Source organism: Sciurus carolinensis, chromosome X (assembly GCF_902686445.1).
Source record: "Sciurus carolinensis chromosome X, mSciCar1.2, whole genome shotgun sequence".
In the NCBI taxonomy this organism is placed as follows: domain Eukaryota; kingdom Metazoa; phylum Chordata; class Mammalia; order Rodentia; family Sciuridae; genus Sciurus; species Sciurus carolinensis.
The window spans coordinates 36,203,739-36,230,482 of record NC_062232.1 but is presented as its reverse complement, the minus strand read 5'-3'; the positions used below and the strand labels follow the sequence as shown (position 1 = coordinate 36,230,482).

Below are 26,744 nucleotides of genomic sequence, written 5' to 3'. Positions count from 1 at the left end.
TGGGATGAATAAGTTCTTACATGTAAAACACCTAGAATTGTCACACAATTGATGTTTAAAATGTTAACCATTTCAGTGAAGGCTTTACCTGCTCTGGATCTCTTCTCTGTGATTAAAGTTCAACAACAAACATCTGAATTTTTCCTACAAACACCACTTTCCTGCAATGAATTTGACTTCAAGTGGGGATGTTTTTCTTCTTATTCCAGAACTTTTTATGTGTATTTGTGTTAAATAACTAAAAAAAGCATTCTCTTTGGAGACATCAAAGAATTCCAGTTCTTTGATCAGAAGGTCACTTGGTTCTTTCTAGAATTTCCTCACAAAACCATTGCCTTGTCAGAAGTGACAGAGGTGATGGGGGCTATTTGCATATTCTCCACTTTTATAGGTCCTGAAAGAATGCTTGCATAGTTTCCCAAAGTTACAGGATTAGAGATTCTTTGGGGGTGCAGTGAATTTCATTGTCACTTTTAGTTACAATGGTTCTCTCCTCCTCCTTTTGGTAACTTTAAACTGGGAAAAAGTCCTTATATTGTATCAAAGTACTGCTATTTCATAATATTTTCAAGACAATAAATTTTACATTTTAAAGTGTTTAAATTTTTTTGTTAAATATCACATTTTGATATGAAGGGTGTGAGAAACAGATTGACCATACAAAGAATGAGGTAGGGGTTGATTTTGATTTTATTCTTCCCTCCTTATCCTAAATTCTCCACTGCTCTGAAGACACTTTGAATGGGCTTCTTCCATGTCTCCTCCACTCTGTATTTGCTAGTGTCCTCTAGAATCTAGCTCAGGTCACTTTCTATGGCACAAAACTGGAAATACAAAATGCTAATAATGTTACATATTACTGATTTCTAGGTCTTCAAAATAATTTGAATGTCTAATCATAATGTACTCATCCCTTAGACAAAACCCTTTCAAAGTAAATGACTTATGGAGATGCAATATCTGTATAATTTCTTGGCATTAGATATTAGTCTGTTATCATTTATGTGTGATTTATGTAGGATTATTTCTGTAAGGACCTGTTAGGGGCACGTAGGAACAGCTTCTGAAACTACTGAATGATCATTTGTCTATGAAATATTAATTGACACTGCATATTAAATTTAAATTTCATTGGCTTTTAAGAAGTACAAAATGACTATAAGTTGCTCATAAATTGTTTGCAAAAGTTAAAAATGTATTTAAGAGAAAATCTGATATTTTAAGATTCTTATATTTAGATACAGAGCAGAATGTTTTAAGACTCTGTGAGGATTAGTGCACAGAATTATTATTATTGTAATTTTAATTTTTCCTTTTTTAGTTCAAGGGTAGTGGCTAAGAATTCAGGTTTGGAGTATGAACTTTGACCCTGACATTTAATAATGTCATAACCTACAGCAAATTACCAAATCACTTTCCTTCTTAAAATGGGGAATAAAAATACTTCTTGTCCTTGTGGTGAGGATCAGGTGGACTTTTGGGTGTAAATCATTGCACACAGAATCAAGTAAGTGCTGTGTGCTTTATCATATTTATTTATTTGTATTTATTTATTTACTTATTTATTTATTTTTTTGTGTGGTGCTGGGGATTTGAGCCCAGGGCCTTGTGCTTATGAGGCAAGCACTCTACCAACTGAGCTACATCCCCAGCCTGGCTGTTTATATTTAAAAAAACATTTATTGCATTATGTTGGGAAACTATTGTATGTTTAAACTGTGCCAATTACATTGTCTAGTGTTTTTAGGGCAGATATGTTTCTGCTATTTTATGAATTTTTTGTCACTTCCCAGACTTTTCAGACAATGTCTCATCCCTCGTATTTTTGTTTCTGTGGCAAAATGTGGTGAAAGTTCCAAACAACCAACATAGAAAGGAACACATGGAAAAAAAAAAAACCTTTTGAAAGTTGTCTGCTTATTCTTTGAGCAGTCAAACCCTTAATCCTTTTATCAGTCATCACTGAGGGTTCTCTGGACAGTTATGTCTTTTTGGCAATCTAAACTGCCTCCTGGCCAGACTCCCAAACTGTACGATTTCTTAAATGTCCAAAAATCCTTCCTCCTAAAATGTAGGGACTTCCTTAAGCCAGTTAATTGTTTTTCAAATCAATCTTTGTCAGTCAGTGCCCAACAAGCATTTTTTAATGGTGTGTTATAAATAAACATAAATGTGGAGTTTGTTATGCCATATTTATACATGCACATGATACAATATGATTAATCCCATTCTCCGGGACTTTTCCGTTCCTTCCCTTCCTCCCTCCCCGGATCCCCTTGTTCTCTTCTCTACTAATCTCCCTTCTATTATCATCATCATTATTATTTTAATTCACACCAACAAGCATTTTGACTAACCCCCCAGGAACACTGGTGAGAGAAATTGCAAGTTATTTTTGACAACATACTTTAGTGTTGCTCTATTTAAAGATAGTTTTGTAATTTTCTATTGAGAATAATTTAAGGCACATGAGCAGAGAGGACTCTGTTCAGTGGTTTGATAAGTCCCTGGTTTGTTCTAATAACTGTTTACGTTTCGCACCAGATGTTATTGGGTAATTGCATTCACTCAGAGACAGTACCTTTTGTGGGATCTAATATGCTAGTGTATATGCATGATGTTGTATTTTTTTTCTCAACCCTTTTGTTTAAGCCTCAGCATGCTCCTGCAGTTTATCTGAATTCTCTGATAACAGCTGTTACTATGGCTGCATGTTATTTCATTTGTTGAACTGATGCTTGATAAGAGAAATGTGATTGAATTGTCTGCAATACTAAATTTAAACAGAAGAGGTTTTTTTTCCTTTATGGAGGTAAAAATGGGAAACTGTATTCCTAAATCTGGATTGAGCAATGCTTGTGTGCTTGTGTATATTGCATGTGCGCTTGGACTTTGGGACCCATTACCAAGCCCCTAACTAGAGCCTGAACCCTGCCCCAGGGGTAGGGGTGAAAAGAGGCATTAATTCAAATAATGAAATGCCAAATCGACCTTTCTGAAAAATTGGTTTCCTCTCTTAAGATCAGCAACAGATGGTGACTGAAGCCTTGGTTCATTATGGTTTTTCATATGGGCTCATACTTTATGTTCTAGGTATTCTTACCAATCCACACGATTCACATTTATATTCAAAGCACATTGATTCAAATAAAGTGAACATCCCTTTTGAACTGTAATTTTCCCAGTAGCAAACATTGAGAGATGTGATCAATGATGAGGGTGGCCAAGAGACCCCATGGAAGGTGGTGCAGTATAGTGATTGCAAACACTGATGCTGACTTTCCTACTTATTCTATTCTGTGATCTTGGACACTTACTTAATTTTGCTTCCATTTCCTCATTCATAAAATGGGACTATTCATAGTACTTTATCTCACTGGATGGTAATAAGAATTTGTTGAATTAATATATTTTAAAATTTGGAGGAGGCTCCTGGGTTGGAACCCAGGGCCTCATGCATATTAGGTAAGTGCTCTACCACTGAGCTATACCTCAAGCTTGAATTAATATACTAAAACACTTAGAAAAGTGGTTTAAGTGTAGTGAGCGTTATACAAGTATTAGCTATTTTTATAGGAATCTCTTTTTTTCACTGATGGAATCTAAAAGTCACAGAATTCTATAAGACAACTCTGAAGCTGTTTTATTTATCTATGAAGAACAACATTTCTTGACATTGATTTCTTTTGGTCCCCTTAAGCAAATGAGGACGGGATTGGAATTGAACACATTAAATTTATCAGAAAAGCATTAGAGCGCTGTTCTTGGAGGAAACTCTTGTTAAAATCTGTAAGAGTGGTTTTATAATAGTTTTAATTTCTTTTTTTATGCCTTGTGCTGCTGGCATGGAACCTGTGGCCTCTCACATGCCAAACGAGTGCCCTGCCAATGAGCTACAATCTCAGTCTAACAGCAGTTTTAAATATGCAAGATTTTAAGAGCCCTAATACCAAAAAAACCCCTGCATCTCAGATGTATTACTACCAAAGACTATACATGCACTCTATGCTGAGCTTTATGCTTTGTGAAAATTTACTGAGCTCTCTACTAAAATAGGTGAAATTTACATTTATCTCAATAAAACTGTAGGGTTTTTTTGATACAAGGGTTTGAATCCAGGGGTGCATAACCACTGAACTATACTCCTTTTTTACTTTTTCTTTTGAGACAGGTCTCGCTGAGTTGCTTAGGGTCACAATAAATTGCTAAGGCCAGCCTCAAACTTGTGATCCTCCTGCCTCAGTCTCCTGAGCTGCTGGGATTATGGGTATGTGCCACCATGCCTGGCTAAAACCATGGGTTTTAAAAAAGCTAGGTCCATGGTGGTGAGAATGTTATAGGTATTTGTCGGGGTTTCCGGGACCCCCAGCCTTGAGCACGGTCAAGATGGCGCCTGGCACTGAGCCAAAAGCGGCCAGCTATACAGTAAACAACCAGCGAATTCCAATGATTGGCTAGTTAACGATGTGATTAGAGCATGCCCCCCTCGTTTACCTATTCTATACCTGCAGCTGTCCGCGCGTTTACCTCGTGTGCTCTCCCCTGATTGGTTGAGGTGTATATAAGCTTGATGGGCGGGGGAGTAGCAGAAGAAGCTGGGAGTAGAAGCAGAAGCTGAGGGCAGAAGCTGAGGGCAGAAGCTGAGAGAAGAGGCTGAGAGTAGGGGTAGAAGCGGAGAAGCGGAACGACCGGAGCAGGCGAGAGTTAAGCGGAGGGAAAGAGAGCAAGAGAAAGAAAAGAGAGAAGAAACTGAGAGTAGGAGTAGAAGCTGGGAATAGAGGCGTGCAAGCGGGCGTGAGCCGAGCGGGAGAAACGAAGCGGCTGGAGCAGGCGAGAGCCCAGCGGGAGAAGAGTGAAGTGCAGGAGAGGGAAAGAGAGCGAGAGAAAGGGATAGATAAGAAGGAAAGAAAGGAAGACTGTACTCAATATACTTCCAAAGCTTCAGATGTTTGTCGTGTCTCTCTCTGCGGGCAGAGGGAACGCGATAGGTATTCAGTAAATATTTTTGACTAAATGAAAAGCCAAATGGGTACATAAATGTAGTCATTTTTTAGTGATGGAACACATTGTGAAATTAGGATGTAGAAGGGGTGAATTTTTATGTCCTTGGTTTTGAAACTTTAAGTCAACTTCAAAAGTCTGATTTAGCAGTAAATTCTAGGACTTCACATATCTTTTGAAGGCCTACTTTGCCCCAGTTTATTGGTTTTTCAGATGTACCCTGAGATTGAAGTCAGTGTCCAGCCTTAGACTTGTGTCTGCTGCAGGGTGTATGATTCTCTTGAGTGTGGCCTTGTGTTTTCATTTCCATTGTCATATCTGTAATTTAATTATTAAGGTAGACATTTTGATATGGTGACTGAGGATGTTTTTAAGATTCGAGATTCCAAAAATGAAATATCTTTTATTCTTTCTATAAATATTAGTTGGTTTCCCAGACTTAGAATCTGGGCCTCTACTGAAAAAATGTATCAACCTGTAGGTTGAAGGTAGTAGTCAGTCATGGCCAGTGTGGGCCAACATGAATTACTTTTCATTGGCTGTTAGCATAAGGAGTTTGTCTGGAGTCCCTATGAGGTATTTGATCCTGGTATCTTATTGTACTTTCCCCCAGGTATGGCAGCAGCCAAACTTCTGCATGACTCTGGCCTTAATGTGGTGGTTCTAGAAGCCCGGGACCGCGTGGGAGGCAGGACTTACACCATTAGGGTAAGACACCAGTGATGGAGTGGGAAATGTGAGACTGAATCTGAGTTTTGTTTTTTTGTTTTTTGTTTTTTGTTTTTCCTGCAAGCCTTCAATTCCATTTTGATTCTTACTGAGAAGGTAAAATACTCAAGAAAAATTATCATAGCCTCACTCACTGTCCTTTGCTCTCTGTTTTGGTGCTGTGGTTGGAACCCAGGACTTTGCACATGCTAAACACATGCTCAGCCACTGTGCTACATCCCCAGCCCAAGCCTCTCTTAACTTACCACCCTTTCAACTCTTTCTTCTCCCCCTTTTAGTCTTCTCACTTCATGATATATCACATCAGAGTTAGGACTGGGGAGGAGGAAAATAGGGAGGGTATGTGTATGTGTGTGTTTGAAGTTGGAAGAAGAATATCACAAGTCTGTACTCTCCACCTCTGACTGTGAAGCTTCTCTAGCACCAACATAATCATTTCAATCACACAAGTTAAACTTTCCTTTTGGCAGGGGGATTATGGTCTCATTTATTATTTATGTATTTATTTTAAAATTTATATTATTTTAATCAACAAATGTTGTGAATGATGGTGTTCAGAAATATCTTGTTTATTCAGTGTCAAAGCAAGTTTTCTTTAAATTAAAGATTGATTTAAGCCAGGAAGGCTGAGGTAAAAGACTCACAAGTTCAAACCCAGCTTCAGCAACTTAGTGAGGCCCTAAGCAACTCAGTGACAACCCGTCTTTAATAAAATATAAAAAAGGGGGCTGGGGATGTGACTTGGTGTTTAAATGTCTCTGGGTTCAATCTCTGGTACCAAAAAAAAAAGATATCGATTTAGTAAATATTTAGCCATGTGAATGAAGTACAGTAGAGTTGTGAACGGAATCCAGTTTTCTATGAATACACCTCAAAATGTCTATATAACCTGTGAAATGTAATTTGCTTATTTGGGGACTTTTTAATTTTAGGAGTATTTTCACAAATATTTTTTTTTCCCATGGGGAAACAGAACCAAAAGGTTAAATATGTGGACCTTGGAGGATCCTATGTTGGGCCAACCCAGAATCGTATCCTAAGATTAGCCAAGGAGCTAGGATTGGAGACCTACAAAGTGAATGAAGTTGAACGTCTGATCCACCATGTAAAGGTAAGCCAAAGGCAGTCATTGAATGATTTGAAATACTCTGTTAGTATTCCCCTATATGAGGTCCAGATCATTCTCTCAGATAACTTTTTTCATCTCTGGATGATGCATATATATTTTATAAATTCATCCATTCTGAGAATTTATTTATTGTGAAAGGAGAATTAGGTGGGAATTCTAAACCTATTTAGGAAGGTTATGGACAAACTGGTATTCTCCATTTGGTAAAATAATTTCAGTAGAAAAAAATCACCACTTTCATGTTACATAAAAATCTGTGTACAGTTTTACAAATGCTGCCTTAGACTTTATATTTAAATACTATTTGCAATATGGCTTGTGGAATATTTTGAAGCTTTATTATTGTATCATATATGTCAACTGAAGTTATTCTTCTTTGAAGACTGATGTAAAAGTGGCTCAAGTCTCAAATCCCATATTTTTCAGGGATTTTCCCTTGATCTCCCCACGATTTCTGTCGGTGTTCTGGATCTCTCATTTTCATGATCATTTATGGCTCATTGTTCCTGCTTCCATGGCACCTGTGCTCATTCACATTTCATGTTCTGTGACTCTTTTCTTTTCTATATGCCAACCTGCGATCAAAGTCACCTCTTCATCCTGATTTTTCTCAAAACCACCCCAAACATTTTTGTGCAGTAGATGTGACTGAAGTTTTGAGCAACAGAGGGCTTTTGAGTTGCAGAAACACAAACAGCTTAGAACTGCATATTGGACATTCTAATAACCCCTTATACCAAAGGACACCTGAGGATTTCTAACTGGTCATGTTCTCTGCAGATTCCAGTCTCCCACCATGTTGCTGGTCCTCAGACTCTCTTCACATCTCCCTGCTCCACTGTTTTTCTGAGAATGTTCACTTTGTTCTAAAAACTCACAGATATTTGTGACAAGAAAAGATCCACTTATTCAGGGCTCCACCCTGGGGTCCCACAGAAGAACTGGCAGAGGTTTTGAATTTCTGCCTTTCTTTTCTTTGCCTCACTTGTCCCAGAGGTGTAAGTCAGCAATGTAAAGACATATTTTGCACAGGTACAAACCATCCCCTTAGAAGACCCAAGAGGGACTGGGGCTATAACTTAGTGGTAAGGCAGAAGTTTACCATGTGCATGGCCCTGGGTTCCATCCCTAACACTGAAACACCAAAACAACAAAAAATAAGAAACTAGCAACAGTTTCAATTTACATAACAAATGTTTGTCCTTATATTTATGAGTGATAGTATCAAGAAGGACAAATAACAGACCATACATTATGAATCATTTAATAAAATAGGAACTAAGCTTTTAACTTAATTTGGCATAATGTAGGTAAAAAGTTTCCTTAAGTTATAAATAGATGTTTGGTTAACATTCAAATTTTGTTTTATAAACCTTTTATTGTTTCTAGTAACAAAAAGACACAAATTAGAAATGAGAATATAGTGTTGGTGATAGTGTCATTTGTTGAACAACAATCAGCAGTTTTTAGTAAATATCCATTGTGGGTTTTCTTTGCTTTTATAAAATGTAGGTCAAATTGATTTTTAAAATGTCTTCCTTATTTTACACATATGACTTGCAGAAATTGACTTCTCAGAACACTAGGATATCATAGATTCCCCCAGGCAAAGGACGTAACTAGAGATTATATTCATTTTTCTGTTTTTGCATGCCAGAGATTCTTGGGAGAGCACAACTATGTTCAGGATGCTTCATTTTCTCCTGGGAATCTTACAGCTGCTGTTAAGTTCTTTTTTAAAATTTTTTTATTTGTTCTAATTTGTTGTAAAGTCTTTGTTTGAGAGATTGGTTATAGTTATTAGTTGAAATAGTGTTACACTTAAATGATTTTTTCACAGGGTTGGCCAAATGCACTGCTTTCTTAGACTATTTCTAATAATCTCTGTGCAGCTGAGAAAATATAAGTAATTAAGCAGTATCCCTGACTTAATACAAGGTAAATATATATGCCAGCAGTGTTCTTGATAAAATTGCAAATAAATGAAATTGCTTTTTCATTATTAAAAAAGTAAAGCATGCCTATTTAAAAATATAATCAGAAAATGTGGGTAAAGAAAACAATTAACAAGCCATTCCATAAGCCTATCTTGAGAAAAATCACTCTAAAATATTATCTTTGGTTCCTAGATTTTCATATTCCAGGATTGCTATTGTCTGACCCCTGCTGGAGGAAATGGAAAATATCAGCACATTAAAAATATATACATATGTATATGTGTATATGCTCGATATGTTAACCTACTCTTTGATTAATTCTCACTAATGAGACAAATTGAAATACTAATGACTCTACGAAGCAAAGGGTTTTGCAATCTTGACAAGTGTCAATTTGACCACCTTGTGGCTATATCTGGTGAAGAGCTATATGATAATTAGAAATGGTAAAGATCTGATAGCTGAGAAGTTCTTCCCAAACTGAATATTTGTTCTTCACCTTCAACCCTTCCATGTCTTTGGCCACATGTGATTTTTCTCATTTGTAACATGTAAAAGCCATCTTAAATGTCTATGTTTATTTCTGGAATTACTGAAAAGAATTGACATTCTATCTCCTACTACATGCCAGAGAATGTGGTTCAGAATTTTATCTCCTCTGTCATTGGAGACAGCACTTTGGGCATTTGAACATTGCCCTCTGTCACCTATTTTAGTGAACACTGTCCCCAAATTCAAACTCCTGCTCACATAAATATTGTATTTGTGCCTTGTTTCTTCGGTGGACCTGTTTGTATTTCTTAAACTGAATCCTGAGAGTATCAAGTATGCTTATTGCCATATTGTCTTATCCTCTGTTTGAATAAGCCTGTTGAAAGGGATCTGTTTTTTAAAATATCCTACATGGTTGGTAATGAAAGATAGAATTTTATGTGCAGCCTTAATAACATTGGGCTAAGGAAGTTGGATATGTTGGTTGATATTGAAACTGATGAAATGGAACTACTGAAAAGAGGAAGAGAAGGATAGAGCAATTTATGATGGGGTAGCTACCCAAAAGAAAGGATGTCCTTCCCCAAGAGAGGATGACTCCTAGTATCATAAGTTCTCTGCTAATTGTAGAAGAAATGGTCTGCTGATAGTTGGGGTATGTTCATATTGGCCCCATAATAGGTATCCACAATCCCCTGGTATATTGTGATGAACATGTCCCTATATGGTCCAGATCCAATCTGTCAGAAATATTTATTTCTACTGAGTGGCATTCATTTTTAGTGCTACTATAGATCTGTTTCATGTTGTTAAAATGTGGTTTTCCAAAAGTGACTTTGTAATAAAAGATGTGATACCATACTGTATTTGGATCTTAGTTATTATTGAGAAAAGTGATTGCTTCAGGTCAAATTTATGTAAGATGTTCTCTTCACTTCCAGAGTCAGTGATGCAGCCTTTAGTACTCAAGATTTATTGTTAAACATCTACTGAGATTGTTTTGCAAATAGCCATGTTAATTTCTACTGGTGTACATTAGAAGGCAGATGTTTAGATACCTTGGAAGTGACTTGCAAAAATTGTTCCCTTTTAAGGAATATCTCATTATTACAAAGAAAATGTCAAAAGCAAAAAAATCTTAAGGAATCCTGCTATATTTTGACTTAGAACTCTTCCTCTTTCATTGAGCATGTGTGTTGTCATGTGCTCATGTGTAGAGTTGTTTTGTTGTTTGTGTTTTTGTTCTTTTGAGTTCTTACCTTGAAGAAGTTGCAGAAAATTCTGAGGTTTGGTACAATTTAGGCTACTGGTAAATTTAATTTCTCTGTCTCAGAAGCTTTCATCAATCTGGAATTTGAAACTGATATTCAGTCAAAGTGCCCATGAAAGTGCCTTAGGACTGAAGGGTCATCTGTTAAGAGTTTGGTCAATGTGAAGATCTGACAAAAAATCCAGATCCCACCTTCATATTGATAATCATTTCCAAGCTTCAACTATCTGGAGAAACTGAGCAAAAAGACACTCTGATCTTAACTTACTTGCCAATGGGCAGAAGCCAAGCTCATTAGTCAAAGTCCCTTTTGTGTTGTATATGGTCAGCTTCAATGATGCACAAGTACATGAATGGGGAGACTTTTTGCTGCTATAACTGCTATTGCTCAAACAACCCCACGGAGGAAGGAACATTTGGCACAGCTTGTCTGGTTGACAACTGTGAAATTCAGTTGAAAACATGGCACCTGAAAATCACATAAAAACAGAGGGGAGAAACCTTAGGTATCTATCTGTAATATGATTTCAGTGAATCTGAATTGTCTCTTGATATTGGGGGATAGGAATAGAATTATAGTAGCCATGTTGGGAATTAAAATATTCAAATCGTAAGCATTTAGCAAATGGAAGTCATCCTAGTGCATAAGATCTTGTAATATTCCATTGTATATATATACCACAGTTTTTTTTATCCATTCATCAATTGAAGGGCACCTAGGTTGGTTCCACAATCTAGCTATTGTGAATTTAGCTGCTATGAACATTGATGTGGCTGCCTCACTATAGTATGCTGATTTTAGGTCCTTTGGGTATAGACTGAGGAGTGGGATAACTGGGTCAAATGGTGGGTCCATTCCAAGTTTTCTGAGGCATCTCCATACTGCTTTCCATAATGGTTGTACCATTTTACATTCCCACCAGCAATGCATGAGTGTACATTGTCCCCCACCTTCTCATTAACATTTATTGTTACTTGCATTCTTGATAATTGCCATTCTGATTGGAGTAAGATGAAATCTTAGAGTAGTTTTGATTTACATTTCTCTAATTGCTAGAGAAGTTGACATTTTTTCATGTATTTGTTGATCGATTGCATATCTTCTGTGAAGTGTCTGTTCAGTTCCTTAGCCCATTTATTGATTGGGTTATTTGTTTTTTTGGTGTCAAGCTTTTTGAGTTCTTTATATATCCTAGAGATTAGTGCTTTATCTGAGGTGCATGTTGTAAAGATTTTCTATGGGAGTATTTTTTAAGAAAAAAAATTGGAGAATAATAATCTCCTCTTTAATAAGTGAGACCCATTTTTGTAGTGATCATTCTGAAGTTTATGTAGTTATTCTGGAAACTAAAGTGCTCATTTGTGTTCTTTATAAAATAATGGCAGCTCTTTGGCATGTAATAATATGCTGAAATTATGCCTTTGATGACTAGATTTGGAGCAACATTTTGGGTATGAGATGAATTTATTCTTGGCCCTCTTTATTCCCATTTGGAACTTAAAAATACGATAAAATCAGTAAATGTATTCTCTGTGCACACACACATCTGGATAAACTTACCAGTGACTAGATTTGTGGGAAACACAGACTGAGTTTTAAATTATGCTGAGAGTAGGGGATAGAGAACATATAGAATTCAGTTATGATGTTAAGATTCACTAAGGGAGACAGGGATATAGCATTAAGTCTTGTGCAAAATTTTGCCACATCTATCCATGTGAACATGAGGTATGGCTAAGTGGTCCAAAGAAGATGCAGTGACAGGGTTCCAGCTCACCAAAAATTATGATTAATGAGGACTATGTAGCAAGTTGTAGAGATTCAGCAGGATGTAGCACCAAGGGATTGACAGGAAGAACAAAATGGCCTCAAGTGCATCAACCTGGCTTGCTAAGCTAGAAGGCTAGAAGGAAGGATTAGGCATGGATTCCCAGGATGTTCCTTTCATGATCTTGCTTTTCTCTTTGCTTCTGCTGCCACCAGGTGAGGACATAAAGGTTAAAGAGATTAATTACAACTAACAGGAAGCAATGGGATAAGAGCATGAATTGAAGTCTTCAGGTCCCAAGAACAAACACATTGTAAAGAGTTTATTGTTTGCTGAATATGACAGAGGTGCACTCTGTCATTTCCTTCTGAGCTCCAGCACTCAACTGGTCCATCTCCCTTACTGCCAAACTTGCCTCCCTCACATATTAGAAAAGTCAAGTTCAAGATTTTCCTTTTATTTTCTGGCCACCAGTAGCCTGTTCATTAAGCCAATAACACTTAATTGAAAATTTTATCATAGTGGTACTCTGTTTCAAAATATTTATCTCTTTTAAAATAGCAAATATGATTCAATTCTCATATTTTTTTCATTTCTTTCCTTGCCCTTTTCTCTCTCCTCCTTTCTCCCCTTGTTTCTTTCCTCTACATCTTGAGTGTTCATTTGTTTATTTATCCATCTACAGCAACTATTCATCCATTCATCTATCCATCTTTCTATCTTGTAGATGCTTATAGAAAGTTCTGCAATGTCGTACAGCAATTGGTATGACTTTTTCTTTTAACCTGGATCGTGTGAAATGGAGGTCATTTGTCGCTTTCTTCTTTGTACATTTTTGTATTGCTAGACCTTTGATAAAGAGCACCTCTCATATTTATTTTTAAAAATGTAATTAGACTTTGGAGAGCTCATGATCTGTGAGAAGAGGTTAGACCCTCTGTTGCCAGTAGAGCTCTGCACCTCTCTCCTGCCTTAGCAGTCTCCCAGGTTACATAGCCATTAACAATAACGAAACTGCTTCCAACCAGGCTTAGATCCTTTGAGTTTTGACAGTCTAGATCCCAAAACAGCTGTTCTAATGCAGAACCTCAAGGACTTTTATCCTGGTACTACTGGGCTGCAGAATTTCCCAGACTCTCTATCTCTAAAACACACACACACACACACACACACACACACACACACACGCCATCATCATCGACCTTTTGTGTGATCTTGACATGTTATTTATTCTTTTGTCCTTTGATTTCTCCATCTGAAGAGAGGGATATTTGTACTAAAATTCAGTGCTCCAAGGTTTTAAAGAGAAAGGGTACTAACAGAGGACACTGATTGTCATCATAGTCACCAAGAAGGCTGATGTGATATGCTAAAAGATTCTAAGAACATTTTAATAATAAGACTAATCTGTTTAATTTTGTACTGAAAACATAATTTTCTAATAGGTTTGGGGGATTCTTACTAAGTAAGAATTTACCTGATAAGGCGCAAGGTAGGATAAAGTTTACAAACTCTTTTCACAAGAGAATCAGGCCAATAAACTCATCCCAAAAATAGTTTTTGCAGGCCCCTTAGATATTGAACTGGTGGTCCCTCCCCTATAAATTCAGTCTTCTTCATTTGGTTCCTGCATTATGAGTAGGCTTGAAAATTATCATTTGACTGTAGCTAAACTCTTATGCCCACATAGACTAAATAGATCACATAAAAGTGAAATAATGCACCATTTTCTGGTTGTGCTACTGTCTAAGCTTTCTTCAGCTCCACTCTGGGAGAGGGGACAGTGATTGCAATTAGGTTAGTTGAAATGCTTTCTTCTGGATTACTAAGTGATCATGCTATAGAGCTATAGAACTAGGTTCAGAGAATTAAAATAAGTTATTTCCTCTTTTTGCCATATGAATGAAATCTGGGAATACTCATTAAAATAGCTTAAAACATCTCTGTCCAATAGAACTATGTATATGTAAATAATTTAAAATTTTCTAGGACCCATATTAAAAAGTGAAAAGAAAAAGGTGAAATTAATTTTAAAAATACATTCTATTTAACCCACTATATCCGAAATTATCATCTCAACTTATAATCAATGTAACATATCACTAATGAGACATTTTACACTATTTATAATAAACTTTTTAAAGTTGGATGTGTATATAGCACATCTCAATTTGGACTAGTCACAATACCAAAAGTGCAAACAGCCACATGTGGCTAGTGACTACTATATTGAACAGCACAGGCCTGAGAGATTATCATATTCCATGTATTTTTGCAAACATTTCTAATACATCTTAAATTTTAAAATAACATCTGTGCAAAATATATGCTGAAATCTCACAACATACACCCTACATTATATCACAAATTAACTTCACATCTTCTGACAGTCTCAAAGAACTGGCATCACAAATAACTTGGGAGTAAACAAAGTGAAATTCCTTGTATGCCTGTTGCTTTGAATCACTTGGAGAAGATGCTCCTATGTGCACAGGGTGATGCTTCATCCCTGTGGATTTTAGTGTATGAGAAAGTGAGCCAGTTGGAACTCAATAAGGTGGAAGTAATCAGAGAGAAAACTGTAAGTGAATACTTTGAACACTTCCCTAAACCTTATTGGATTCTGTTTAATAAATTTAAGAAAATAACCTTATGGAGAAGATAAATGCTTTTCACAGAGCATCATTATTTTAATGAATTTGTTAATTTGTTCCTGACTATGACTAACAGAGGAGAAAGCATAGAACTGGCCCAAAGTGTTATGAGTGGTAATTTTCTCCAACTATAGTCTGAGAGAAGTCCAACAAATAAGGCAATGTAGAGGAAGAAGTTTAGTTATTCATTTCATCTTTCAGCACACATGCTCCATGCAAAATTCTAAGTAAAAGGGCTGTAGAGTGACAAGGAGCCTTTTACTGCTGACCTTTATTATCCCCCCTTTATTTAAGTTGGCAAATGTTAAGGGCAGCTGCTATAGACACATTCTGGTCATGTGTAAACCAAGAAAAAAGTTTAATTCATAAATTACCTGTAGTTTATTCTTCTGAGTTGACCAAATACACATGTACATGGTGGATCTTGGAGATTCGGTAAAAATTGAATTCAGTAATAACAGTAATTGTGGTCCTGGGATGTGGTGCAGTAGTAGAGTGCTTGCCTAGCATGCTTCCTAGCACCACACAAAAATAATGATCAGCATCTTTTGAGATTTCAAAACATGCTAAACACTGTTCTAAGTATTTTATATGCATTATCTCTCTAATTCTCAGAAAAACCCAATGGTTATCGTTCTTTTGTTTATAAAAAACAGTTCATTAAAGCACAAATCATTTACATGACTTGTTCTAGATCACCCAGTTGGTAGGTGATACAGTAGAGACTGTAACCCTGATTCATCTTATTCCAGAGTTTGGGGACTTGGTGGCTCAGTTGAGATGTTTACCTACCTGGAGAATCATGTCAGAGTAGGTGAAGTCTCAGAAAGACAAGGGAAAGAGTGAGGGTGCTAAGGGCAGGCCCTCAACCTCCTCTTTTTGCTCAGATTCTTGCTTCCTAATGCTGACTTTTTCTGTCTTCTGCCCCACTACGGATGACTTTTTAACCTTCATTTGACTTCTCAGGACCTCCCTGATCTCCCCATAGTATTAGGAACCCATGGAAGAACTACCCTTTTGATTAAATCAAGAACTATAGGAAGATATTTGCTATAGTTCAGACATGGCTTGTCCCCCAAGGATTCATGTTTTGGAAGCTTGGTCCCAGTGTGGTGATGTTAAGAAGTGGTAGGGCCTTTAAGAGGTGGAGCCTAATGTGAAGTTATTAGATCATTGGGGGTTCTGCACTGATTAAGGTAGTTAATGATTTAGGGTAGATCTCCTGGGACCCTGGTTAGTTCCCTCAAGAATGAGTTGTTGTGAAAGAACAAGACTGACCCCTCTGCTTTTTCTGACTTCCTGTCTTGCCATGTGATCTCTACTCACATGCACTCCTGTTAGGATGCCATCCACCGAGATGTGACTTAGCCAGGGGGACCCTCGCCAGGGTTGGTGTTGATGATGGTGCCAATTCTCTTTAACCTCCAAAATTATGACTAAATAAACATCTTTTTAAAATTGTTTTATTTGTTCTTTTTAGTTATACATAGCAGTAGAATGTATTTTGGCAGATTATACATACATAGAGTATAATTTATTCTATTAGATTCCCACTCTTGTGGATGTACATGTGTGGAGTTTCCATGGTCATGTATTCAAATACAAGGCTAGGAAAGTTATGTCTGATTAATTCTACAATCTCCTTTTAAATAAAGTACCTTTGAGTATTTTGTCATAGCAACAGAAAATATATTTATGCAACATTAACCCATCTCATTTAATTCTTAATCCAGGAATTTTAAAGTATTAAAGCTGCTCATTTTCATGAGACTGCTGGAACTCTGTGTCACTGAACATAAATATAGGAGTAGATGGCCATATATGTATCTTGGGCTGATTTTCTGTTTTCCATGCGAAGTATAAACATAATAAGATTAGAAGAGGCATTGATTTATGTATAACTTCATACTTATGCAGAAAGGAGAAGATAAAACTATATATTTAAGAATGACTTATGTAGACTAGATGTTTTGACAGTTGAAGAGTGCCATTATGATACCTAATGACAGTGATCCTTTGGATTAGAAAGGATGTGAGTCCATCAAAAAACAACAGGTTGTTTTAAGCTGCCTTTTGTCTAAGGCCAGGGTACTTGTGCTGCTGCTATTTTGAGGGCCTCATATTTCTCCCTGATTGGTTTCAGGCATTTCTCCCAGAGTTCTGTTGACATCTTCTCTATGTATCCAAGCTGAAGTAAGGTTTTTCTTAACTGTTGAAACCTGGGAGAAAAAGAAGTTAAAATAAGTTAGAAGGAGAATGAATAAAATCCAATACTTACCATGGCCTACAAGTACCTAAATGCTATGCCTCTATCACCCATCTGACCTGGCTCTATTCCATCCACTCTGGCATCTGCTGTGCCACATTTACTCCGATTCCCTGGCTTTTGTGCATGGAGGTTGATTATAGATAACTGGCCATGCACTCTTTGATGGTGCTCCTATGGAAAGAGAAAGGTGTGTTCCATGCTCACTCCCTTTGAATCTTGCAGGGCTCTGTCACTGCTTTGACTAGCTGAATATAACAGAAATGATACTGCTTCAGTTTGGTAGTCCAGGCCTTAATAAACCAGCAGGTTCCACTTCTCTTATAGTAGTCACTCTTAGAGCTTTGAGTTACATGGACCATGGGAGAAGCCCAAACACTCTGATATGGCCATGCTGTAGAGCCATGCTAGGCAAGTTCTCTAGCACTAAGCTTTATCCCAGCCCTTTTTAAAATTTTAGTTTGAAACTGGGTCTCACTAAGTTCCTCAGGCTAGTCTCAAACTTGTGATCCTCTTCTTCAGCCTCCAAAGAGGTTGGATTATAGCTATGCACCACCATGCCCAGCTGTGGGGTTATTTCTTTATACAACAACAACAACAAAATATGCTTGCTATTTCCTCCACTTGTAATGCTGTCTCTTGGGTTTTAACTCAAATGTTACCTCCTCAGAGAAGCCTTTCCTGGTAACTGTAGTCCCTATGTAAGGAGTAGCCTCCCCCACTCCATCTGGTATTTTCTATTCTTAATTTATCTCTTCCTTTCTTTATTGATGTTTTCATGGCACTTATAAAACCCTGATATCATTATATCTTATTTGGTTTTCATTTGCCTTCTGGTAGAGTGTAAGCTCCAAGAGGGCAGAAATAAATAAATAAATAAATAATACATATATATATAATATAAATTTATTTATTGCATAAATCTATTTTTTATATATATTTATATTTATATATTAATACATACACATATATGTATATATATCTATATATGATGTGTGTGTGTGGGTGTGTGTGTGTATAAACAGCAGTGGACATTATATATATAATTTATATGTAATTATATATTATATATAATATAATGTATCTTCAGCACTTGGATCAGGACATGACACTTAGAAGGCCTTAGGTAGATATTTCTTGCATGAATGGGTCTTTGCCCTATGTGAGTCTGTCCCTTTTTTGGGGGGTGTACCAGGAATAGAACTCAGGGGCACTTGGCCACTGAGCCACATCCCAAGCCCTAATTTTGTATTTTATTTAGAGACAGGGTCTCACTGAGTTGCTTAGCACCTCGCTAAGTTGATGAGGCTGACCTGAACGATGGATCCTCCTGCCTCAGCCTTCCGAGCTGCTGGGATTATAGGCATGTACCACTACGCCCAGTGAATCTGTCCCTGTTAGGGAATAATTGGATAGATCTTGATTTAGCATCACTCTTTGGGGAAAACTGAAATATTTTAGTCACAAATAATCAAGCCCTACAAGAAAATTAAATGTAACTCTAGAATGATGTCAAGAAACTAGAGGGTTCCCCCTTCTCAACACATACCACCAGCTCCCACTCAAATCTCACAACTATTTTTTTTTATCCATAGTTAAGTTATAAATAAACTGGAGATGCAGAAGTGAACAAAACTCAGGTCCACATGGAGCTTGTGTGTTAGCTGGGGAGGATATGCAATAAGTGAACAAATAAAAAAATAGAAAATAACTAACCTAAAATATAATTAGAATTAGCTATGCTTAATTTTATATTGCTTTTCACTTGGTATAAGTGGCATTGTCAAGAAATATGGTTGAGTTGGAGGTAAAATTCAGTGGTAGAATGCTTGCCTAGCATGTGTGAAACCCTGGGTTCCATTGCCAGCACAGCACAAAAAAAAATCAAAAGTTTAGTGCAAATTTTTAAAAATACTATAAAATATGAATATTCTTAACTGAAATTAATTTAGTGTACCAAAAATTCACATATGACTTTGTCTGAAACTTCATAGTAATGCTACTTCTTAATACTTTGAACTCTAGTAGGTCTATGAGTTGATTTTTTTGGTATATTTTAGAGTTAAAATTCAGTTAATCACCAAATTGCTGAATTATGCAAAGAGCTTTGACTTTTAAAATCTGTTACTTTTCCCATGATATGTCCAGGAGTAATTAAACAAGTCTTTGAGTTAATTTTATAAAAATGATTTATTATTAATGGTTTAAACTTTTTAACCAGATCTACCAAATCTCCTATATAAGTATATAAGATGTTAGTATGTTAAAATTGATGTATAATAAAGCATTTGCTTAACCACATTTGAAAAATATATTTCAAACTTGCTATACCCCTGCCTCAGCCTCCCAAATCACTGGGCTATAGGTGTGTGCCATGGTGCCCAGCCCTGACTCTCATTTTCAAAGCAGTATTCTGCAGAATTTCTCACATATGCAAGTAGACTCTCTGCACACACACATGTCTATGTATATTCTTCTCCATAGATGGTAATCCATCAAATCACTAATCTTTTCTTTCTCTGGGGCATATAAAAAAGAATACACACTCTTTTCTGTGAAGGGCCAATAATCTTTCTCCATTTAGGCATTTAATCAAGAACCCACTGAAATAATAGTGCCCTATATTATTATGATTTTTGAGAATGAGAGTCATTTGGCTCCAGAGAGTCTTATAAAAGTGAAATTCAGCACATGATATAAAACCTTAGGATATCATCACAATTATTTCTAGTACTTCGCATCTCATTGACTGGTGATGGAAAGATTTGAAGAGTCCTGCTCTGTTCTCCAGCTCTGAGGATATCCAAACTGATGTTTGTATATGTGGGAGATGAGAGTGTTGTCAGCATTTCTTCAACAATTTTGAAGAGGAGCAAGTTGAAACTAAGACACCCTGCATTTCTTATTAGCATTGTTATCATTGATAACCATTTTAGGTCAGTATAAGTTAGCTAGCACCCTGTGTCCTTCCTTGAGATTTAAAGCCATTATATGAGAAAGTATGCACAAAGAAAAATTTTAAATTGAAACTATGCATAAGAATGGTATTGGTGGGGGGGTGGGCATGGTGGTGCACAACTGTAATCCCAGCTACTCATGAGGCTGAAACAGGAAGATCACAAGTTCAAGGCCAACCTAGGGAATTTAGTGAGACCCTGTCTCAAAGCAAAATTAAAAAGGTCTGGGGATGTAGCTCAGTGGTAGAGCACTCCTGAGTTCAAACCTCAGTACCCGCCTCCCCCAAAAAGGACAGAGGAATGGTATTAGGGGTACTTAAGGGGGCTTCTAAATTTAAAAATTAACTTTGGATCTGAATAATACAGATCAAAGAAAGAGAAAATATTATAACAGTGACAGATGTACAAATACATAGACTTAAAGATGGAAAAGGTGAAATAGTTAAATATGTCAAGAGGGAAGAAACGTCAAATGGTTAAAAGAAGCCATGAATTATTACACATCTTAAAGTGTGTCTCTATTAGCTAAGAAGAAACACTCTTTGTTTCAGTGATCTTTTGCTAATATCTTCCAGAGGCTCCAAGATATGTAGGCTTTATCATATCAGAGCTACTCATAGCATTGTATTTTGTTTTCTCCCCATTTTTATTGGTGAGATATAGTTGTACATATTGATGGGATGTGTTGTTACATATTCTTACATGTGCACAATATAACAATATAATTTGGCCAATATCACTCCCCAGCGCTTCCCCCTCCTTCCCCATCTCTCACCTCCTGGTCCCTTTCCTCTAATGATCACCCTTCAATTTTCTTTTTTTTTTTTTTTGGGTGCTGGGGATCGAACCCAGGGCCTTGTGCTTACAAAGCAAGCACTCTACTGACTGAGCTATCTCCCCAGCCCCTCAATTTTCTTGAGATCCCCACCACACCAGCTTTCTTTTCCTTTATCCTCTCCAGCTTCCACATGTGAAAGAAAACATATGTCCCTTGACCTTCTGAGTTTGACTTAATTTCACTTAACAATGGTCTCTAGTTCCATTCATTTTCCTTCAAATGGCATAATTTCATTATTTTTATGGCTGAATAGAACTCTGTTGTGTGTACATATCACATTTTCTTTATCCATTCATTTGTTGCTATATACCTCGACTGATTCCATAGTTTGGCTATTGTGAAATGTGCTGCTATAAACATGGATATGCATGTATCGTTATAGTATGATGACTTTAGTTCTTTAGGATACATACTGAGGAGTGGTATAACTGGGTCATATGAGGGTTAGCCTTGTATTTTCTTGGGCAAGTCAAAAGATATAATAATAAGTGTATCTGTAATAATATTGTAGACTGATAGATTATAGGCTTAGCACCCAGAGGCCCTGAATTTGAATTTCAGAATCCCAACTTATTAGCTGTGTGATTTGAGGTAAGTTTCTTAACTTCTCTGTGCCTCTGTTTCATAATCTAAAAACTGAATAATAACTTCCTCAATAGGATCATTGAGATAGAGAAATGCATTAAATGTATAAAATCCTTGAAAGGATTTGGTGTACAGCAAATGTTCAGAAAGTGTTAGACATGATGATAATGATGGAGGTGGTGATAATGATGGTGCTGATAATGGTGGTGATTATGATGTTTACTGCTATAGCTTAGATCTTAGTTGTTCCCTAAGGTCCATGTGTTAAAGCTTTAGCTCCCCACCTTGGAGTTATTGGGAGGTTGTGGAACATTTAAGAGCTAGAACCTAGTGGGGGTCTTTCAGTTATTGTGGATATGCCCTTGAAGGGGGTAGTAGGACACCAACCCCTTCCTCTTCCTCTCTTTTCCCCTTCCCCACTGGCTATAGGTAAGGGTTCTGCACTTCTTCCATGATTTACTGCCTTGCCACAGGTCCAAGGATATGGTGCCAATTGATCCTGGACTGAAACCTACAAAACTGTGAGCAAAAATAAGCCTTTTCTCTGTTCTACTTGATTATCTCAGGTATTTTGTTATAGTGATAGAAAGCTGACTAATATACTTGCTTATTACAATCCTTGTTTCTCATAACACTTTCTTCTTGCTCATGAAATGATGCATGTTTTGAAGTGGTACTTGAAAAAAAAAGTATATGGGAGTTGATCAAAAGTACCCCTTAGGTGAGTTTCTTTGAAAACTCTTCCTGAAAATTATTTTTTTTCACATAAGCAGATGCCATTGAAATAGCCCTTTCTTCACTGTGCAGTTGTTGGAATTTGAGTTCTCTTAAAGTGTCTCTCCACTATGTCTTGCATATAAACTTTGCCAGCTGTTTCTTTGCCAAATTTGTCTCTTGCTTCATCGAAACCACACTCTGGGTTTCTCCTGCCATGTCATTTTTCTATTAGTTACCAGGATGTTCTTTTCATCAGAATCTGCTCAGCACGCTTCTTCCTACATCAACAAGTGAATCTTCCTTAAATTACACAATTTCAACACTAGAGATTAATGTTCATAGCAACAAAACTCCTTTTGGGACCAAGAAAATATTTGCATTTGTACATAAAATCTGTTGATTGACTTTAAGTTCTTATTTCAATGCATTGAATTTCTTTGGAGGAGTCTCTGACTTGTCTCAGTGAATCATCATTTTGGTTTGCACTTCCAAAGAAAGTCAGTACTTCTCCCCAATAGTTTATGGAGTGTAAAGTTGGTACCTGTAAACATTAATCAGATGCCAAGTTTGGCACTGAATGAGCGATTCAACAGAGAGAAGAATATATGTTGTTCTTGGATAAATTCAAAGGAAATGAATTTCCATCTCATAAGAATCTTTCTTGAGAGAAAGGCATGTTATTGTGGAGTCACAACCTATTGAATTCCTTGGGTATCAGTAAATTCACCACGGACTCTACGCATGTCATTTAATGCATCTTAGGAGCTTCAATTCCTAGTCTCTAAAGTTGGACTATTAGTTTCTCCCTCCTGGTGTTGCCATGAAAGTTACGACAATATATGAAATTTGTAAATATCAAATACTTTCGTCATGATTATTTTATCTTATATAGTATAGAGACCCTTTAGGAAGGAATTTTTAATGCTTTTATTAGTGCATTATAGTTATACATACTAGTTGTGTTCATTTTGATATCAGAATATGTACATGGAATTTATTTTGTTCCATTCAGACCCCCATGTTTCTCTTTTCTTCCCCTCTTCCCTCCCCCTATTCTTCCTGTACTCTACTGATCTTTCTTCCACTCATTTATATATTTTTGATTGGTGCTTTATACATATACATAAAGATGGAATTCCTTGTGGTATATTTATACATGCACATAGCATGATTTTGTCAAATTCATTCCTCATTTCCTCCCCTTCCTCATCCCTCCTCCCTCTCTTTCAGTTTCCTTCTACTCCACCAATCTTCCCTCTATCTTTATAATGTCCCTCTTTTTCCCCTAACTTTACTAAAATCAAGAAAGAATTTTTTTGATAACTTCCTTTTTAGACACAATTTTTCCAGACTTAAATCATTACATGTTCTCAGAGTTCAGAATGATAGTCTGGTAACCCAAAGATAATCAACATCTAAGGAAAAACCTGTTTTGAGAAAAAAAAAATTTTGTTTTAGGAAAAAAAACCAATTTTCCCCTTTTTTACTCTCCCTCCCTCCTTTTTAATTGTGCTAGACCTGTACCCAGGTTACAAAGAGCTTTTCCATCTTCTCATTACTCTATATATTTCAGGGACATCAAAAGCATTTGAGTAATATCTTTGAAAGACAAGGGGCACACCTGTCATCCGGCACCTGTGACCCCAAAGAGGCTCCAGTTGTTTTGGATTAGCTGATCTGCTGTTGGAGGCTGGAGTTCAAGGTCCAGGCATGGATTCAGAGGGGGTTTGATACGTAATGTCACCAAACGAGCACTTTTTCAGACAAGGGAATACTAGGCTGAGCACTTCGGGATGGAATTTTCTGCTGGTAAATCCCAGCATACTCAGCAATACTGTAAGGATGGGAAGCTTTGAGTTTTCTGCTACAAAGTCATCTGTGGGCTCATACAATGAAATTGCCCTAGAGGGTTATGGGAAGCTCAAGATGTTTGTGGAAAGGGAATTGATATTTATTAAAGTCATGATACCAATAATAATTTACATCCTTCTAAGAACTCTGCATATTCAACTCATTTAATCCCTGCCACAATACTGAAGGTAGGGGTTGCTATCTACATTTTACAAAATCATCTGGAAAATGAAGTGACCTACCCAGAAAACGTCAGAGATGTAACTTACCTAAGATCACAGAATTAACATGAGTTTGTTTCTTGAGCCAAGGCTCCCATCTCTAAATGAAAGTTGGCAATACCTTTTGTGGGAAGAAAAGTACAGGGAAAGTAACAATAATATTAGTCAATATTTACACATTTACTATGTGCATGGCACTATGGTAAAATATATAGACACATTATCTCATTGATTGTCCTCAATATCATCACAACATTGACTCTATCTGCATCCACATCATACACGAAGACCCAGACAGCTTATTGCATGCCTGAGTTCATGGTTACCTGCTGGGATATTGGCTGTCACAGCTGTGCTCTGACCTCTAATAGTATGTATATGTAGGCAAAAATAGTTTTTTTACAGTGTTGGGAATAGAACCCAGGACCTTGTGCATGCTGTGCCTCTAAACCCAAAATGGATCTTTTGCATGTAGATTCTGGTATTTGAATATTATAAAATAAGGTTTTACAATGATTATGATCCCGAGTATCTTTTTTTTCCTAATACTATTGTGTTTGATTTTCTTTCTTTATTGGCTTACAATATAATCATGATAACAATCACTTTAAGCTAGTCATGATGGCACACGCCTGTAATCCCAGCCAACTCAGGAGGCTGAAGCAGGAAGATCTCAACTTTAAGGCTAGCCTCAGTAAATTAGTGAGATCCTGTCTCAAAATAAAATAAAAAATATAAAGGACTGGTGATGTAGCTCAGTGGTAGAGTGTTTGCCTACCATGTTCAAGGCCCTGGGTTCCATCCTCAGTGTTACAAAAAAAAATCACTTTAAGTTTGTAGTGAAATTTTCCAAATCAGAACATCTATACAAACCCCCAAATGTACAATTCTTTAATAATGGCTATTTAAATAAGCATTATATTAATATTTTATCTGTGTAAAACCACATTAGATTTGTTAAACTAGAATATGAGATCTGGGAAAACCACCTTTGGTGTAAATTATTTATGTAAGATTTTATGAAATCTCATAGTGAGACTAAAATTATCTTTTGTCTAATTTAAGAATTCTACTTAAGCAAATATAGTTAGCAGAGCATGATAAAAATGTGTGGAAGAAAATATTTAAACATTTAAACTTGTTTAAATTTCATTGAAATTTGGAGATCATGTGGATTTTACCTCCAAGATTCTTTACTGAATAATTCAAAATGTACATATAACAGGAGTTGTTGTTTCTTAGGCCCTTAGAGATTTTTTAAGATGACAGATTCACTCTTGTTTATTGCACAAACCATTATTATATGAATAATAATTGGATTTAAAATTTATGATCTATGATATAAAAGTAAGCTTTTCCTGTGGGCCTTGGATTTGATTATGAACTTTCTCATCTCAATTTTCCCTTTTCAAGACTCTAAACATGATAAAAAAATATTCTCTTCAGTCTGTTGGCTTGAGTCCGTGTTTTGCAGTCATTGTTGTATTTCCCATTTCCTTTAGTAAGTCTGTTGAGGATCATGGAGAAGATTGGGATCTCCCCACCAAACCCCCTGAAGAAGACATTTCTACTCTCAAATGAGGTTCCATTGGACTTGTTTCCAGAAGTTTTGGAGGAGACATTCTTGGAGCCAAAGGTGGAAGCAGGGAGAGACTTTAGGAAGTTAATGTAGTAATAAAGATTAGAACTGATAGTGGCTTGAACCAGGGAGCTCTCAGTCAAGGAAGTGAGACGTGGTTGGATTCTACATATATTTTAAATGTACAACTGACTATAGATGAAATTGGAGAAAAAGAGAAGTCAAAGGTGATGTTTAAGCAACTAATTTCAGACAGTCTGTGGTTTTACTGATGAATGGATTATTATTGTCTGGCAGTATGAGTGATGGGGGGTGGGGTAGAAAAAAGGAGTATGACAAATTAATCAAATTCACCAGACTCCCCATAGAGCCATTTCAGTCCATTGTTAAAACAGATTGCATTTTCCTCAATTTCTCCTGGATTCTGCCAGGAGAAATACCACTCTGGAAGAGCTCAAGCTCTTGCTAACAACCACTGGGGATGGCATGGAAAGTTCCTGAAACTCATCTACTTAAGAAATGACCATCTTCTGCTAAAAGGCATCAAACACAGCATCAGCGCGTTCTGGACTCTGACAACTGTGAATCTCTTTCCTCAGGGTAGCCTCACCACCACCAGCTAGACACAGGAAATCTACAATGACTGCATCAGAAATAATGGTGGCCACTTTAAATTCAGTGCAACGGGAATCCAAACAATAATGTGATGTTTTAAACCCTCTCTCTCCTTTCTGTCTATGGACTCAGTT

General features: G+C 36.7%; 1 protein-coding gene across 1 annotated transcript in view; it reads left to right on the top strand.

Moving 5' to 3' along the window:
* Maob (monoamine oxidase B) overlaps positions 1–26,744 on the top strand; it is a 112,630-nt gene that overhangs the window by 37,709 nt on the left and 48,177 nt on the right. Inside the window, exons 2-3 of the mRNA XM_047535913.1 lie at positions 5,615–5,709; positions 6,704–6,841. Of these exons, the coding sequence (XP_047391869.1) occupies positions 5,615–5,709; positions 6,704–6,841 (233 nt within the window). The remainder of the gene's footprint in view (positions 1–5,614; positions 5,710–6,703; positions 6,842–26,744) is intronic.